The sequence below is a fragment of the Fusarium fujikuroi genome, chromosome FFUJ_chr05, assembly GCF_900079805.1.
Source record: "Fusarium fujikuroi IMI 58289 draft genome, chromosome FFUJ_chr05".
Classification (NCBI taxonomy): Eukaryota; Fungi; Ascomycota; class Sordariomycetes; order Hypocreales; family Nectriaceae; genus Fusarium; species Fusarium fujikuroi.
The window spans coordinates 1448440-1461403 of NC_036626.1; the positions used below are offsets into that span (position 1 = coordinate 1448440).

A 12964-nucleotide genomic window follows, 5' to 3' on the forward strand; every position below is an offset into this window, starting at 1 on the left:
CCCTACCAGTCAACTTTGTGGCTGTATGCAACATGCACAATGGCAAATTCCGTCGACGCCTACCACGTAGTATGCATGATGAGACTGCTTTTCCAGCCAAGGCAGAATTCCTCTTCAGCTATGGCATTCGCATTGACGGAAATAAACATGCTTGTCATGTTCTGGTCGAGTCAACTCAGACACAGACACTCATTACACGATGGTAACACAAGACACTTTGTAAATAGTCCAAATCAAAAACTTGATTTAATTGCCAATAGGCATATGATGATATCCGCTAACCAGTCCCGCACCATATGTTGAAATGTCACGCCCTAATGCTTCGCCTTCCCATCCGTCCGTTCCCACGTTGAGTAGAGGGTGTACAGTCCCGTGTACCTCGCTTCCGACAAAACCCATTACACCAGAATTCTTTTGGTTTTAAAAGAGACCTTCGATCTCGCCCGTCTCGACATTGACATCAACATTGAGATAACCAGGTGCTGTTGGCAGACCAGGAATTGTCTGAATATCAGCAGCAAGGGCATACCTGGTAGTTTGTTAGTTACGTTACGTCCAAAAAAGTAAATAAGCTTACAGGTATCCTGCTCCGGCAGCCATCCTGACATCACGAATGGGGATTGTGAAGCCAGTAGGAGCACCCTTCAGGTCGGGATCATGGGACAGAGAGTATTGTGTCTTGGCCACGCAGATAGGTAGATGACCATATCCTTGGCGGGCGTAGGTGTCAACCTTCTTCTGGGCGAGTTCGCTGAACTCGACCTTCTCGGCACCGTACATCTTCTTGCCAATAGCCTCAAGGCGCTCCTGAACAGTACCCTCCAGATCATAGGTCAGCTTCAGATCCTTGGGCTTCTTTGAAGCCGCGATAACACCATGAGCCAGGTCGACGGCTCCCTTACCACCCTCAGCCCAGTGATTAGCAAGGATGGCATCCTCAGCGCCCGCGGAGATGGCCTCCTCACGAATAACAGCGATCTCGGCCTCTGTGTCGGTAGAGAACTTGTTGATCGCCACGACAACAGGAATGCCAAAAGACTTGGCGTTAGCAATCTGCTTCTTCAGGTTCACGCAACCAGCACGCAGAATGTCAACATTCTCCTCCTTGTAAACGGGGCTGAGCGCAGCACCAGGAGCGATGGGAGGTGCACCACCGTGAACCTTGAGGGCTCGGACAGTAGCAACAACGACAACAACATCAGGAGTAAGGCCAGAAGTACGGCACTTGATGTTGAAGAATCGTTCACCACCCATGGTAAAGTCGAAACCAGCTTCTGTGACGACGAAGCCAGCCTTCTCATCATGGTCCTCGTCAGGCTCAGTACCGGCAAGCTTCAGAGCGAGCTTGTCAGCAAGAATAGAGCTCTGACCGATGCTGATATTAGCAAAAGGACCAGCATGGACAAATACAGGAGTACCCTCGAGTGTCTGCATAAGGTTGGGCTTGATAGCATCCTTCATAAGAGCAGTGAGAGCACCGCCCGCACCGATATCATCGGCAGTAACAGTGTCGCCATTTCGTGATGTAGCCACCACCATTGAACCCAGACGCTCACGCATCTCGGCCAGACTGTTGCTAAGTGCCAGGATAGCCATACACTCGCTAGCAACAGTGATATCAAAGCCAGTCTCTCGGGTTTGGCCCTTCTCAGTGGGGGCGGTTCCAACTGTAACTCCTCGAAGGTGACGGTCATTAACATCCAGAACTCGTCTCCACGTAATCGTCTCGGGGTCGATGTCCAGTCTGGCAAATCGGTGAATCTCGTCTTCAGTCAATTCATCAGGGTTGGTCTTGTCAATTCCGAGCTTCTTCAATCGGCGGAACATGACGGGAGCGAATTTCCTCTCGCCGTTCTTTGTGGGGACAAGCCGCTTGTACAGAGGTCCGTCCTTCTGGGTATTCTCGTGGAAGATCCGAGTCTCAATAGCAGCAGCCAACAAGTTGTTAGCGGCGGTGATAGCATGGATATCACCAGTTAGGTGCATGTTGAACTCATCCATAGGGATGACCTGACTGTAGCCTCCTCCAGCAGCACCTCCCTTGATACCAAAGGTAGGGCCCTGGCTGGGTTGTCGAACGTTGGCAAAAGTCAATCGTCCAACGTGGGCGCCGAGAGCTTGAGCCAAGCCCATAGTTGTGGTAGACTTGCCCTCGCCCAGGGGTGTTGGGGTGATGCCAGTGACAACGACATAGCGGCCGTTCTGACGGTGCTCCAATCGCTGCAGGAGACCGAGGTCAACCTTGGCCTTGTATGCGCCATAAGGTTCCAGCTCGTGGGGAGCAATGCCGACCTCGGCAGCAATGCGTGTGATTTCCTTTGGGGTTTGTGCTCGTGACACAGCGATATCCGAAGGAACGGGATCCTCCAGTTTCAGGGGTAGGGGGATGGTCTTTCGAAGCTTCTGAGATTCGAAATACCATGTTGTAGCATCAACGACATTCTGCATCAACATAGCAACAGTCATGGGTCCAACTCCACCAGGAACGGGGGTGATGGCGGACGCAACTTCGACTGCGGCAGCGTAGTCGACATCACCAACAAGTCTTTGGCCAGACTTCTTGGTGGCATCGGGCAAAAAGTTGGTTCCGACGTCGATGACAACGGCACCAGGCTTGATCCAGCTGCCCTGGACGAACAGAGGCTGCCCAATAGCAGCAACAACTACATCTGCATTCTTGACGTACTCTTCGATGTTTTGCGTTTTGGAGTGCAGAACGGTGACAGTAGCGTCAGCGTTTCGCAATAGGTAGCTCACGGGGCTACCGACAATGTCGCTTCTCCCAAGAACAACTGCGTTCTTTCCCTTCAGGTCAATTCCCGATTCCTTGAGAAGGATCATGACACCCTTAGGTGTGCAGGGCACGAAAAGAGGTTTGCCGCCCCTCTTGGCCAGCTCTCCGATGTTCTTGGTGCCAAAGCCATCAACATCCTTCTCATCTGCCACAAAAGATGTGACAGTATACTCAGAGATGTGCTTAGGGAGAGGGAGCTGGACTAGGATACCGTGAACGGCAGGATCATGGTTGAATTGACGGATATGATCGAGAAGCTCCGCCTCCGTGATAGACTCAGGGTAATGCAGCAGTTGGCTGTCGATACCAGCCTTTTTTGATAAGTCAATAAACGCACGCAGTTAAAATTTCAATTTGACTCACCTCTGCTGCAGCCTTGAGCTTCATGCGAACATAGGTAGCTATATCGCGGGTTAGTGGTGAGATGATCTCATGATGGCGGGGCAGGATTGTGACGAACAGGAGTCTGAACGATCACCCACTGTGAGACAATTGAGTCAGCGTTGAGCAAGTAGAGTATTATGAGCAACTTGGCCATACCTTGGATAATCTTGAGGCATGGCTTAAACCTAGGGTTGAGCTTCTGTTTCTCAGTAACCTCGGCGCAGAGCTTCTCTCGGATCGACTTGGCAATGGCATTGCCATCGAGCTTTGCAGCAACCATTGTAGTCGAAGAAAAGAGTCTTTTCTGATGTAAGAATGGCTTAATGAAAGACAAAGACTTAGACTCGACAACAGAAGTTGAAGCAAAGTTATTTCTTCGTTTGTTGACTGAGAGGCAGTCTCTGTATAAGAAGTGGGCTGTCGGGTTGTGAGGAGGGGCAGCCCGAATAGCGGCGTCCACGAAAGGCACGGTCGACACGGGAGAAACCACCGAACACGTGTGAAGGGGAGTTTGCCTGTGCGACTTTGTGCGTAAATACGCCTGTGGGTGGGTGAGAATCTGACTTTGCTGGGACCCGCCTAATTCTACTGCGGGTTCGGCTTGGTGCGTATACAATCGGCAGCTCAGCCATTGATGTCCAAGGCTTATTCTCGTTGCATATCGTGATATCGGTATCGATAACGTTGAAGATAGAGACCGTAAATGCCGTTGCTGTCTCGGGATCACTCGGGAACTATTCGATTCAAGCCACCCGGCGCAACGGAGGACCGCGCCGTACATGATCAACTGTAATATGATTATATCCCTAGTTGTATGTAGATGAGTATGGTATTAGACCCAATGCCGAACAATCTCCTGATGTCCGACGGATCAATGGCGAGAGCATACACATGTAGATCTATGCAATGCAATGCAAACCTTTCCCTGAGGAAATGCTCTAAGCCAGAGTTGTAGAAAAGAGAGGAAGCGAGCCAGCAAGGTTGTTGGGGTGATGATGACGGCAATAACACAATATTCTACAGCAACGTAGTCTCTCAATCGATAGACTTAGTCTTTCAAAGAATATTGAGCCGGTTGAGAACCTCTTTGCAACTCGTCCATATTCGAACACTTGCAATCAGTCCATATAGTTGGTCTCGCGTGACTGACTTTGCATTACCGCAGAATCTGATTTCAAGTACCTGCCTTGAAGAAGGGACATCAATCTGTCTCTCAACGAACCGGACATTCAAGGCCAATGGGATCGAATAGGTCTGGTGGCGATGCCTCCAACAGGTAGAGTGGCCTTATACTGAGATTGACAAAGGCCAGAGTTCTAGAATCTTACCTGTATAGTAGTTAGTCACCCGACAGATCTTACCTTCACGGTGTTAAACCGGAGCTGTCGCTGCTTGACTCTGAGCAGAGGTGACCCAAGTGCACTGCCAGAAATACAGTGTTAATAAAAGTTTGTTACCCATATATGCACACTTATCACTATTCTTCTTCTAAGCTACATAACTTATAAGATTTAGATATTGGTATAAAAAATAGATTACCTAAAGACTAGTATTACAAGTATAATTCTTATCTTGTTTTAACTAATTGGTTTCATATTTATATCACTTAAAATAATTAGCAACTTAATGTGTAGCACTGTGTGGTGATTTGCTGCCCACACGTATCCTTTTGGGCCACTATGGTTCAGTCAGGTAGGTATACGCCACACAACCTCCACAAACTCCAATCAACCGATATCGCTGAGAGCCTCAGAGAGACAATTTCTTTGGATTTTGACAGGTTGTCAAAAGCAGCAGGGCTACTTGGACGATTAGATTCGCAGCCATTGCAGCTGAGCTAGAGTCTATTCGGCTACAGCATAGAAATATTGATGACCCGGCCCGGCCAGAGCACGCCTGGGTTTCGTTCCAGACGACCAAAGTTGTTGATGCCTCAGGAGATTCGCCGAGAAGTGAGATGAGACTAGACGGGAGCCATAACATGAATCAAAGAATTAGTCAGACTATGACTCTTGAATCCTTCAGTGACTCTTCTTAAGACTCATATCAATAATAGGCATCACAATGTGCCAAACGTGGTTAAACTCAACTTTAACACCTCTCTCCCTACAAATCAGGCATCAGCCATGTGCCCCTCACAGCTCAGCTAAGGCGGGGGAAGTGATTTCGATTTTTGCCCCACCAAAACGCACAACCGCCAAAAATTCCATCGCGAAAGCCCTCGCCATATAACCACCCGCTCCGAATCTGCCTCCGCCATCAACCCCTCCTAGTGCCCCCCAGACATCGACAACATGAGGCCCATTCTTCTTGCCGGGCACGAGCGTGCGCTCACCCAGATCAGGTATGTCTGAGTCGTGTTCTATCTCTATACATCTGTCTGTATTATAGCCATGAGGAAGAGGAGGGAGAATATTGTACCTCTATGAAGCCTGGGAACAACTTCGTCGGTACCCTCGACTAACCTCGCTCAACAGATTCAACAAAGATGGCGACCTCATCTTCTCCGTCGCAAAGGATCAGCAAATCTGCGCCTGGTTCTCCCACAACGGCGAGCGACTTGGAACCTACCACGGCCACGTCGGTGCCATCTGGACAGTCGATGTTAACCCCACCTCAACCATGATCGCCTCCGGTTCTGCCGACAACACCATCCGTCTCTGGGAAGTCAAGACTGGCCGTCTCATCAAGACCTGGGAGTTCCCCACCGCCGTCAAGCGAGTCGAGTTCAACGAAGATGCCACCAAGCTGCTGGGAGTTACCGAGAAGCGAATGGGTTACCTCTCCAACATCGTCGTCATCGACATCAATCCCGATCTCAACGCTGAGCAGACCGACGAGAAGGCTCTCACTATTGTTTGCGACGAGAGCAAGGCCACCGTTGCGGGCTGGAGTGCTCTCAGCAAGTACATCATCGCTGGCCATGAGGATGGTAGCGTAAGCCGATACGATGCCAAGACCGGTGATCTCCTCGACAACGTGCCCGTCCATGAACTCAACCAGCCCATTGTCGATCTCCAGTGGTCTCCCGACCGTACCTACTTTATCACCGCATGCAAGGACAAGACCGCCAAGGTATGTTTGATCAGACTATCCCATATGACAAATACTAATCTTCTAAGCTCATCTCTGCCCGTGATCTTGAGGTCCTCAAGACCTATACGGCCGACACACCCCTCAACAGTGCCACTATCACCCCCAAGAAGGAATTCGTCATCCTCGGTGGTGGTCAGGCCGCTATGGATGTTACCCGAACTTCTGCCCGTCAGGGTAAGTTCGAGGCTCGCTTCTATCACAAGATCTTCGAGGACGAGATTGGTCGTGTGCGAGGTCACTTCGGTCCTCTGAACACTGTCGCTGCCGACCCTACAGGCAAGAGCTACGCCAGCGGCGGAGAGGACGGATACGTGCGAGTTCACCACTTCGACAAGGGCTACTTCGACTTCAACTACGAGGTTGAGAGGGAACGAATCAACCGAATGCAGTAGATGCGTTCTTTTCCTGTGTGCTTGCATAGTACGGCGTTTGGGGGACAAACAAATAAATGTTTTTGTTCAAATGGGGCAAAAAATAAACGGGAGCTGGACGTGATGGAACAAAAGAATTGGGTGTGTAAGGGGAGATAAGAGGTTGACAAATGGGCTTGTAATTCTTACCATCTCTCCAGGGTTTAAGGAAAGGTCGAAATGCACGATTGATCACGTTTCTACGACTTTGGATATCCTTATGACCATGCAGTCACGAAAATCATAGTCGCTACTTCACAACATGTCAAGTTGAAGATATCAAGCAGACGATCAGTCAGATGGTTCTTCTGCTCAAGTAACTTTCTTCATTGCACTATCAGCCATTCTCACGCCTGTATTCCCACCTGTCGAGGCATCGTGTGATGCATTTTCTGGCCCCTGGTACAAACAGCCATGCGAGATTAAGCAAATACGTACACATTGGCTTCTCATATAAGTCCTCAAAGCAACCAAACGCCAAAAAGTCTATCCCTTTGCCCACCCAGCGTACTAAAGGTAATTCCATATTCCCTCACTTCTTTTTACCCTTCTTGCCCTTGGCAGAACCTCCTGCGGATACGGTAGAGGCGACACTAGATGCTCTTGATGGAGTGGCGGAGCTGTTCTTGCTAGACTTGACGGACTTGACATTATCAAGTGCCTTGTTCTGCAAAACACGTTAGTCATAGACAATGCACGAGATTAGTTATTGACTCACCTTGACGCCGTTTTTGGCCTTCTTCTTTGCGGGCGCCATACCAAGAATGCTATCTTCGTCATTCTCATCATCAGGCTCTCGCTTGGATTTTCCATTCACTCCGTTTGAGCCACGAGCAGGGACGTCTTCGAACTCTTTAACAATGGTAGTGATCAAAGTAGTGCATCGACGAGACAGCTCAATTGGTGTTCGACTGAGAAAGAACCAGTCAAATCGGAACAGAGGTGATTCTCTAATGTCGTCTCGCATCTTTTCGTAAAGACCCTCCGAATCAATGCCGTATCGATCAAGCAGAACCAAAAGGAATCGGTCCTCTTCTTCAGTGTAAACCTTCTTGTTTGTAGTCGACACAGAATAGTTGATCTTGAGCTGCTGCAGAGGGACTCGATACTGTTGCATCTTCTTTCTGAGAAGCTTTTGATGGTGGCCAATACGGCGAGTCCGCTCCTCGCCATCTTCGATAGTCTTGATATATTTGGGGTAGTCGGCGATCTCAGTATAGCGTTGCCAAAAGACCTTTGCATAAGCCTTGATTTCTGGGGCTGACTTGCTGTCAATCTCGTTGGAGATGCCTTCGTAGTCAGTTCGTCCGTATTTGCCTGATCCGTTGACAAATTGTTGAAAGTCCCGTTTGTTCCAGTCTCCAAAACCTTGTAGCGACAACTTCTCTTTTTCCTCCCTCTCTTCCTCAGTCAAAGGCGTAGCATTGTCGATCTCCTGCTGGTCAAGGGCTCTTTCGGCCTCTCGCTCTTCAAGATTTTCTTCGTCACCGTCTGGTAGAGGGACCTTATACCCAATTTCCTTCCGATAGTAAGCAGTCTCCCTATCTTGGAGATCTCGCAGGCGTGGGGGGTAAAATTGGTAGTCATGAACGGGAACTTGCTTTGGTGCTCGGGGTGCCTTTGGCTTAGCATCGGCCTTGGGGTTGGGATACATAGTTTGTCGGAAGTACTTATCCATCGAGTATGACTGTTCCTTTCGCTCTCGCTTGGCCGGGTTGATCCAGGTCATGTTGATGTTCTTCTTTGTGTTGGCAAAGTTCTCACCATTCCATTCGTAAGCAGACTCCGAGGTGAACTTTTGCAAATCGTCGATTCCCAGCTTCTCATATTTTGCGTTCAGCTCCTTTGTTCGGTTTTCGCCCTTTGCAAGGATCTCGTCGATATCGTCATCACCGACTTCGCCGTCCTTGGAGGCCATATTGCCGGTAGGTCCCTTGGACTGAAAGACCTTCTCAGCACCGTGCTGGATCATGGAAAGAAGCTCATCCTTGTTGGCTGCAGCTTTAGCGGCTTGTTGGGCACGGCCTTGTTGGATAACCAGTTGGTCTAATCGTAGCTTCTGGGCAGCTCTCTCCAAAACCTTTTCTTCGATGGCGTTGTCTGTGACAAATCTGTATACAACAACCTGCTTAGTCTGACCAATACGATGGGCTCGATCCATGGCCTGAAGATCAGCTTGAGGATTCCAATCACTGTCATAGAGAATAACAATGTCGGCAGTTGTCAAGTTAATGCCCAGACCACCGGCACGCGTTGTAAGGAGGAAGACAAATTTCTCCGAGCCAGGTTTGTTGTATTCGTCAATGGCAGCAATTCGATCTTCATGTGCTGTGCCACCATCGATTCGACAATATTTGTACTCTCGGAAGACACAATAGTCTTCGAGAATATCCAATAATCGGCTCATTTGAGAGAAGATGAGAACGCGGCTTCCCTGCTTCTGGAGCCGTTTGAGGAGCTTGTCAAGGACTGCCATCTTGCCAGCGTTGTAAATCAAATGCTCATCGGTTGTGTAAGGGGGTCCTGGCTCGGCGCCTTCGAACAGATAGGGGTGGTTACAGCATTTTCGAAGCTGCATCACGATATTGAGTAGTCGTGTCTTTGACTCTCGTTTGCCACCGGCGCCGTTAACAGCATCAATATCTTTCTCCAGAATCTTCTGGTACCATTTAATCTGCATCTCAGACATGCCAAGATAAACATTGACCTCTTTCTTGGGTAACAGACTCTTCTCCACGTCGCTCTTCACGCGGCGCAGTAAGAAGGGGCGGAGGACTTTGTGTAGTTGTTGTACGACCGTGTCTTGATCGCGGTCTTGACCAGAGAACCACTGATCGAATGCTTCAGAGTCGCCGAAAACATCGGGAAGCAAGAAATTCAGAAGGGCCCAGAGTTCGTGCAGGTTGTTTTGTAAAGGTGTGCCCGTGATAAGTAATCGGTTTCTGGAGGAGAATAATCGGATAACCTGTGACAGCGATGATTCTTCGTTCTTGATACGATGCGCCTGGATAATTGTTAGCTGATGAAACTCTCAATTGTTTCAAAATTACATACTTCGTCGATGATGATGTATTCCCAAGCAAATTTCTTCAAATGCGCTTTCTCTCGAAGCACCATTTCGTAGCTGGTAATGCAAACATCAAACTTCTCGTCAACAAGCCGATCGTTGATAAGGGTCTGTCGTTCATCTTTGGCACCCTGAAGCACCAAAACATCGACCTCGGGTGTCCATTTGGCAAACTCTCGCTTCCAGTTATCTAGTGTGGACTTGGGCACAATGACCAAGTGTGGTCCAGTAATGTCAAGGATGTGTCGCAGGTAGCCAAGAAATGAAATAGTTTGCAGCGTTTTTCCAAGACCCATTTCATCGGCAAGAATACCCGAAATACCATTCTCGTGCAGGGAAATCAGCCAATTGAGGCCGGCAACCTGATAGTCTCGCATAGTGCCATGGATGAACGGAGGCGATTCTCGGAAGACCGTCTCAGCAGAGCCGCCGTGCTTCTCATCTTTCAAGAGTTCGGCGTCTTCTTCAGCTTCGGTACGTCGACGTCGCTCGCTCGTGGCGCCCCCTTGCCTTCCGGCACCCTTCTTGCCCCGCGCAGATTCAGCATTCTGTCGATCGATTTCGGTCATGATATCGCGAATCTTGGGGTCGGGGTTTGTTTCAATGAAATGGCGGAAGAGATCGGTCAGGCCGAGGAGGTATCGAAATCGACGAATAGTGTCATCTTCCTAGAGGTTCGATTAGATCGTTTCGCATCATACCCTCCTCTTGGAGTGCGACATACCTTGGATTCGCCCAACCGATCGTGCTTCTTTCCGAAAATGCTACGACGAAGTTGGTTAACTTCTGTGCGGCGCCTACGGCCATCCCCAGTAGGCTCTCCGGCGACGCTGCTAGCAGTAGTGCTAGGGTTCTCGGTATCGGTGTAGTCGGGAGTCTCGTCAACTTCCTTAACAACCCGTCAGCACAAGTTCTCACCCACAAACGAACAAAATTTTGTGAATATGGGAGCTCACCATCTCTTCTTCTTGCCGATGCTCCTGCGCGTCAGACATAGACGCGTCAGTATCGACAGCTTTGACTCGAGAGCGAGGTGCCATTGTGAGTCGAGATTAGGATAAACCTCTTTACGCGACTGGCGTCCAGAAGACGCGTTTCGATAGCTTGCAATGTGAACCACAAGTCAATTCAAGTAGTCTGTTGGCTGTTATCGCGTATTTTGAGTATATTTTGAGGGGTATGTGGTGTATTCAACACAGTTACGTCGCTTGAAAGATTGGAAAAGAAAGTGTGAATGCTGTTGAGAAGGTGTTGGCCGGTAGAATCTAAACGGTCACCTCGAAGGGGGCCAATCCGGGCTAGCGGCGTGCATAGACCCTTGTAAATGGCATTGGGCCCCACGATGCTGCAAGGGAAGAAAGGATATTCCGATGCTTTTAACGACGTCACTTTGTCTTACTGATCTTGTGTGAGGAAGTCGCTGTAAATCTGAAAACACCCAGGTTGATTATTCTAAGTTGATCTTATCTTATATACTCGTACAAGTACGCCATTGAAAGAGATTCTGGCGAGTTGCTGGAAGGCAATTCTGATAGTTGTATCAGGTCACGTGGCTGAAATCCCCCCCACATCTACAGGTACCGACCCCTCGGTTAGTGCCGTCCATCAGGCTCTGCCCATGCTCCGTTGGAGTGGATGACCTGGGCAAACGCTTCGTGACCCTAACCTTTACCTTGCCCAACTGTCTTTGAGATCATAGCTCTTCAGGAGCAACATACCCAGCTTGTCTGACTCTGGTGTACCGCGAATACATAGCATTTTCTCTCCGATCTAGGAGCCTCTTCTGATACCAATACTACTTCCCTCTGTTTATCAAGTGAGGCGATTTCCCCCTTGACGTGTTCAAACATATCTGACTCTTCATTTCCAGTTTCCCGCATCTCTTCGTCGCTTAATCACGATGGAGCCTATGAGGGGCGTCTCTGGTAGCATGGGCAAGCAGCCTGCTCAACAAGAAAGCCCTGAACAACTCCTCGATGTCTTCAAGGCAGCCGCCCTGTCGGTGACCAAGCTCTACAAGATCTCGGCTGCAGGACAGTCAAAGGCACGTGCCGATGGATATCAGGATTGCCTCGATGACCTTTTACAATTCTTGGATAAAGAGGGCATGGGTTTGGGTGATGGAGAAGGGTGGAAGATCCGGAAATGGGCCACAGAAAGACTCGATGGGCGTGAAAGCAGCTCTCTGAACACGGAGAGTGAGGACGAGGTCGACAAAGCTGAAACAGCCTCGTCACCTGAACTCACTCGAACGGCTATCCCTCCTCATCCGGCGAACCAAGTGCGAACCGACTCCGCACCACCAAGTATTCCTCCTGTTGTCGAGCAGCCTACACCGATAGTCGTCCCTTCTCAAGACAACTTCACCTTCCAGTCATCACACCCGTACCCGAATATCGCTACTCTGGACCTTTCTGACTCAAGACCTCACGATGATGTGCCTGCTCCCACGCGACCAACGAAAACTAGGCTTGCGGGTGGTCCGAGTCGGTCTTGCCCAAGGGGTCAGGGACATTTGGTACAGCGGGCTGGTAGCAAGCGCAAGTTGAACTTTGAGGAAATATTCGATCTCGGCAGTCTAAGCGGAAAGGATCCTTTCGAAAAGGGAGGGAAGCGTGGCCGACATGCTTGATTATCCAGCGAGATCATCACCTTTCCTTATCTCTACACACAACATGAAGCATATTTGTCTCGGAGCACTGGGTACTAGATGGATGGGATGGAACAAGGCATGTTTACAGACGGACGCATTGACTAGCGAAGAGCATGGGCGGCGTTTGGAGGACGTAACGATTGCATTTGGGGGTGTCTGGTTTTCATTTTGTGTCTGGCGATTGCCACATTTTTCATAACACGATAAATTTGATGATGATGATTCTCTAACTATTCCTTCTGAACCAACGAAACTTCTTGTATGGCTGTATGTGACTTGTCATTCTATCATGGCATGGGAAAGCCCCTATAACTTCCTGGAGTCGATGATAGAGAAACAGCTAGATTTTCGTACCTATTACTAACCTAATCACATGTAGAATCCTAAGGTATTGTCGTCTCTTTTGCCGGGTTATCTTCGGTCCGAAACCTATCAAAGGAACACCAGAGCTTGGTTTTGGACTGACTTGCAGGGAACTTTCATGCAGCCCGAGACTCGGAACAGGCGCTAGATGAAAGGTACCTACAGTTGGTAGCTGCGTACCCCGGCCTTGACCTCAT

At 49.3% G+C, this 12964-nt stretch overlaps 4 protein-coding genes; 2 read left to right on the plus strand and 2 right to left on the minus strand.

Moving 5' to 3' along the window:
• Positions 1-420: 420 nt before the first annotated feature.
• FFUJ_07227 (probable C1-tetrahydrofolate synthase) lies at positions 421-3458 on the minus strand (the record flags this gene model as incomplete). XM_023577456.1 has 5 exons in its annotated part: positions 421-529; positions 578-3105; positions 3158-3195; positions 3255-3275; positions 3335-3458. The coding sequence occupies 5 exons, from the start codon at positions 3456-3458 to the stop codon at positions 421-423; spliced, it is 2820 nt and encodes a 939-aa protein (XP_023430525.1).
• Positions 3459-5472: 2014 nt separating this feature from the next.
• FFUJ_07228 (probable translation initiation factor eIF3 p39 subunit) lies at positions 5473-6666 on the plus strand (the record flags this gene model as incomplete). XM_023577457.1 has 3 exons in its annotated part: positions 5473-5522; positions 5656-6253; positions 6301-6666. The coding sequence occupies 3 exons, from the start codon at positions 5473-5475 to the stop codon at positions 6664-6666; spliced, it is 1014 nt and encodes a 337-aa protein (XP_023430526.1).
• A 550-nt stretch (positions 6667-7216) lies between these two features.
• On the minus strand, positions 7217-10791 carry FFUJ_07229 (probable ATPase component of chromatin remodeling complex (ISW1); the record flags this gene model as incomplete). XM_023577458.1 has 5 exons in its annotated part: positions 7217-7351; positions 7403-9688; positions 9739-10419; positions 10476-10640; positions 10708-10791. 5 exons carry the CDS (start codon positions 10789-10791, stop codon positions 7217-7219), a joined length of 3351 nt encoding a protein of 1116 aa, XP_023430527.1.
• Positions 10792-11651: 860 nt separating this feature from the next.
• On the plus strand, positions 11652-12383 carry FFUJ_07230 (uncharacterized protein; the record flags this gene model as incomplete). Its single annotated transcript, XM_023577459.1, has 1 exon — positions 11652-12383. One exon carries the CDS (start codon positions 11652-11654, stop codon positions 12381-12383), a length of 732 nt encoding a protein of 243 aa, XP_023430528.1.
• Positions 12384-12964: the final 581 nt, after the last annotated feature.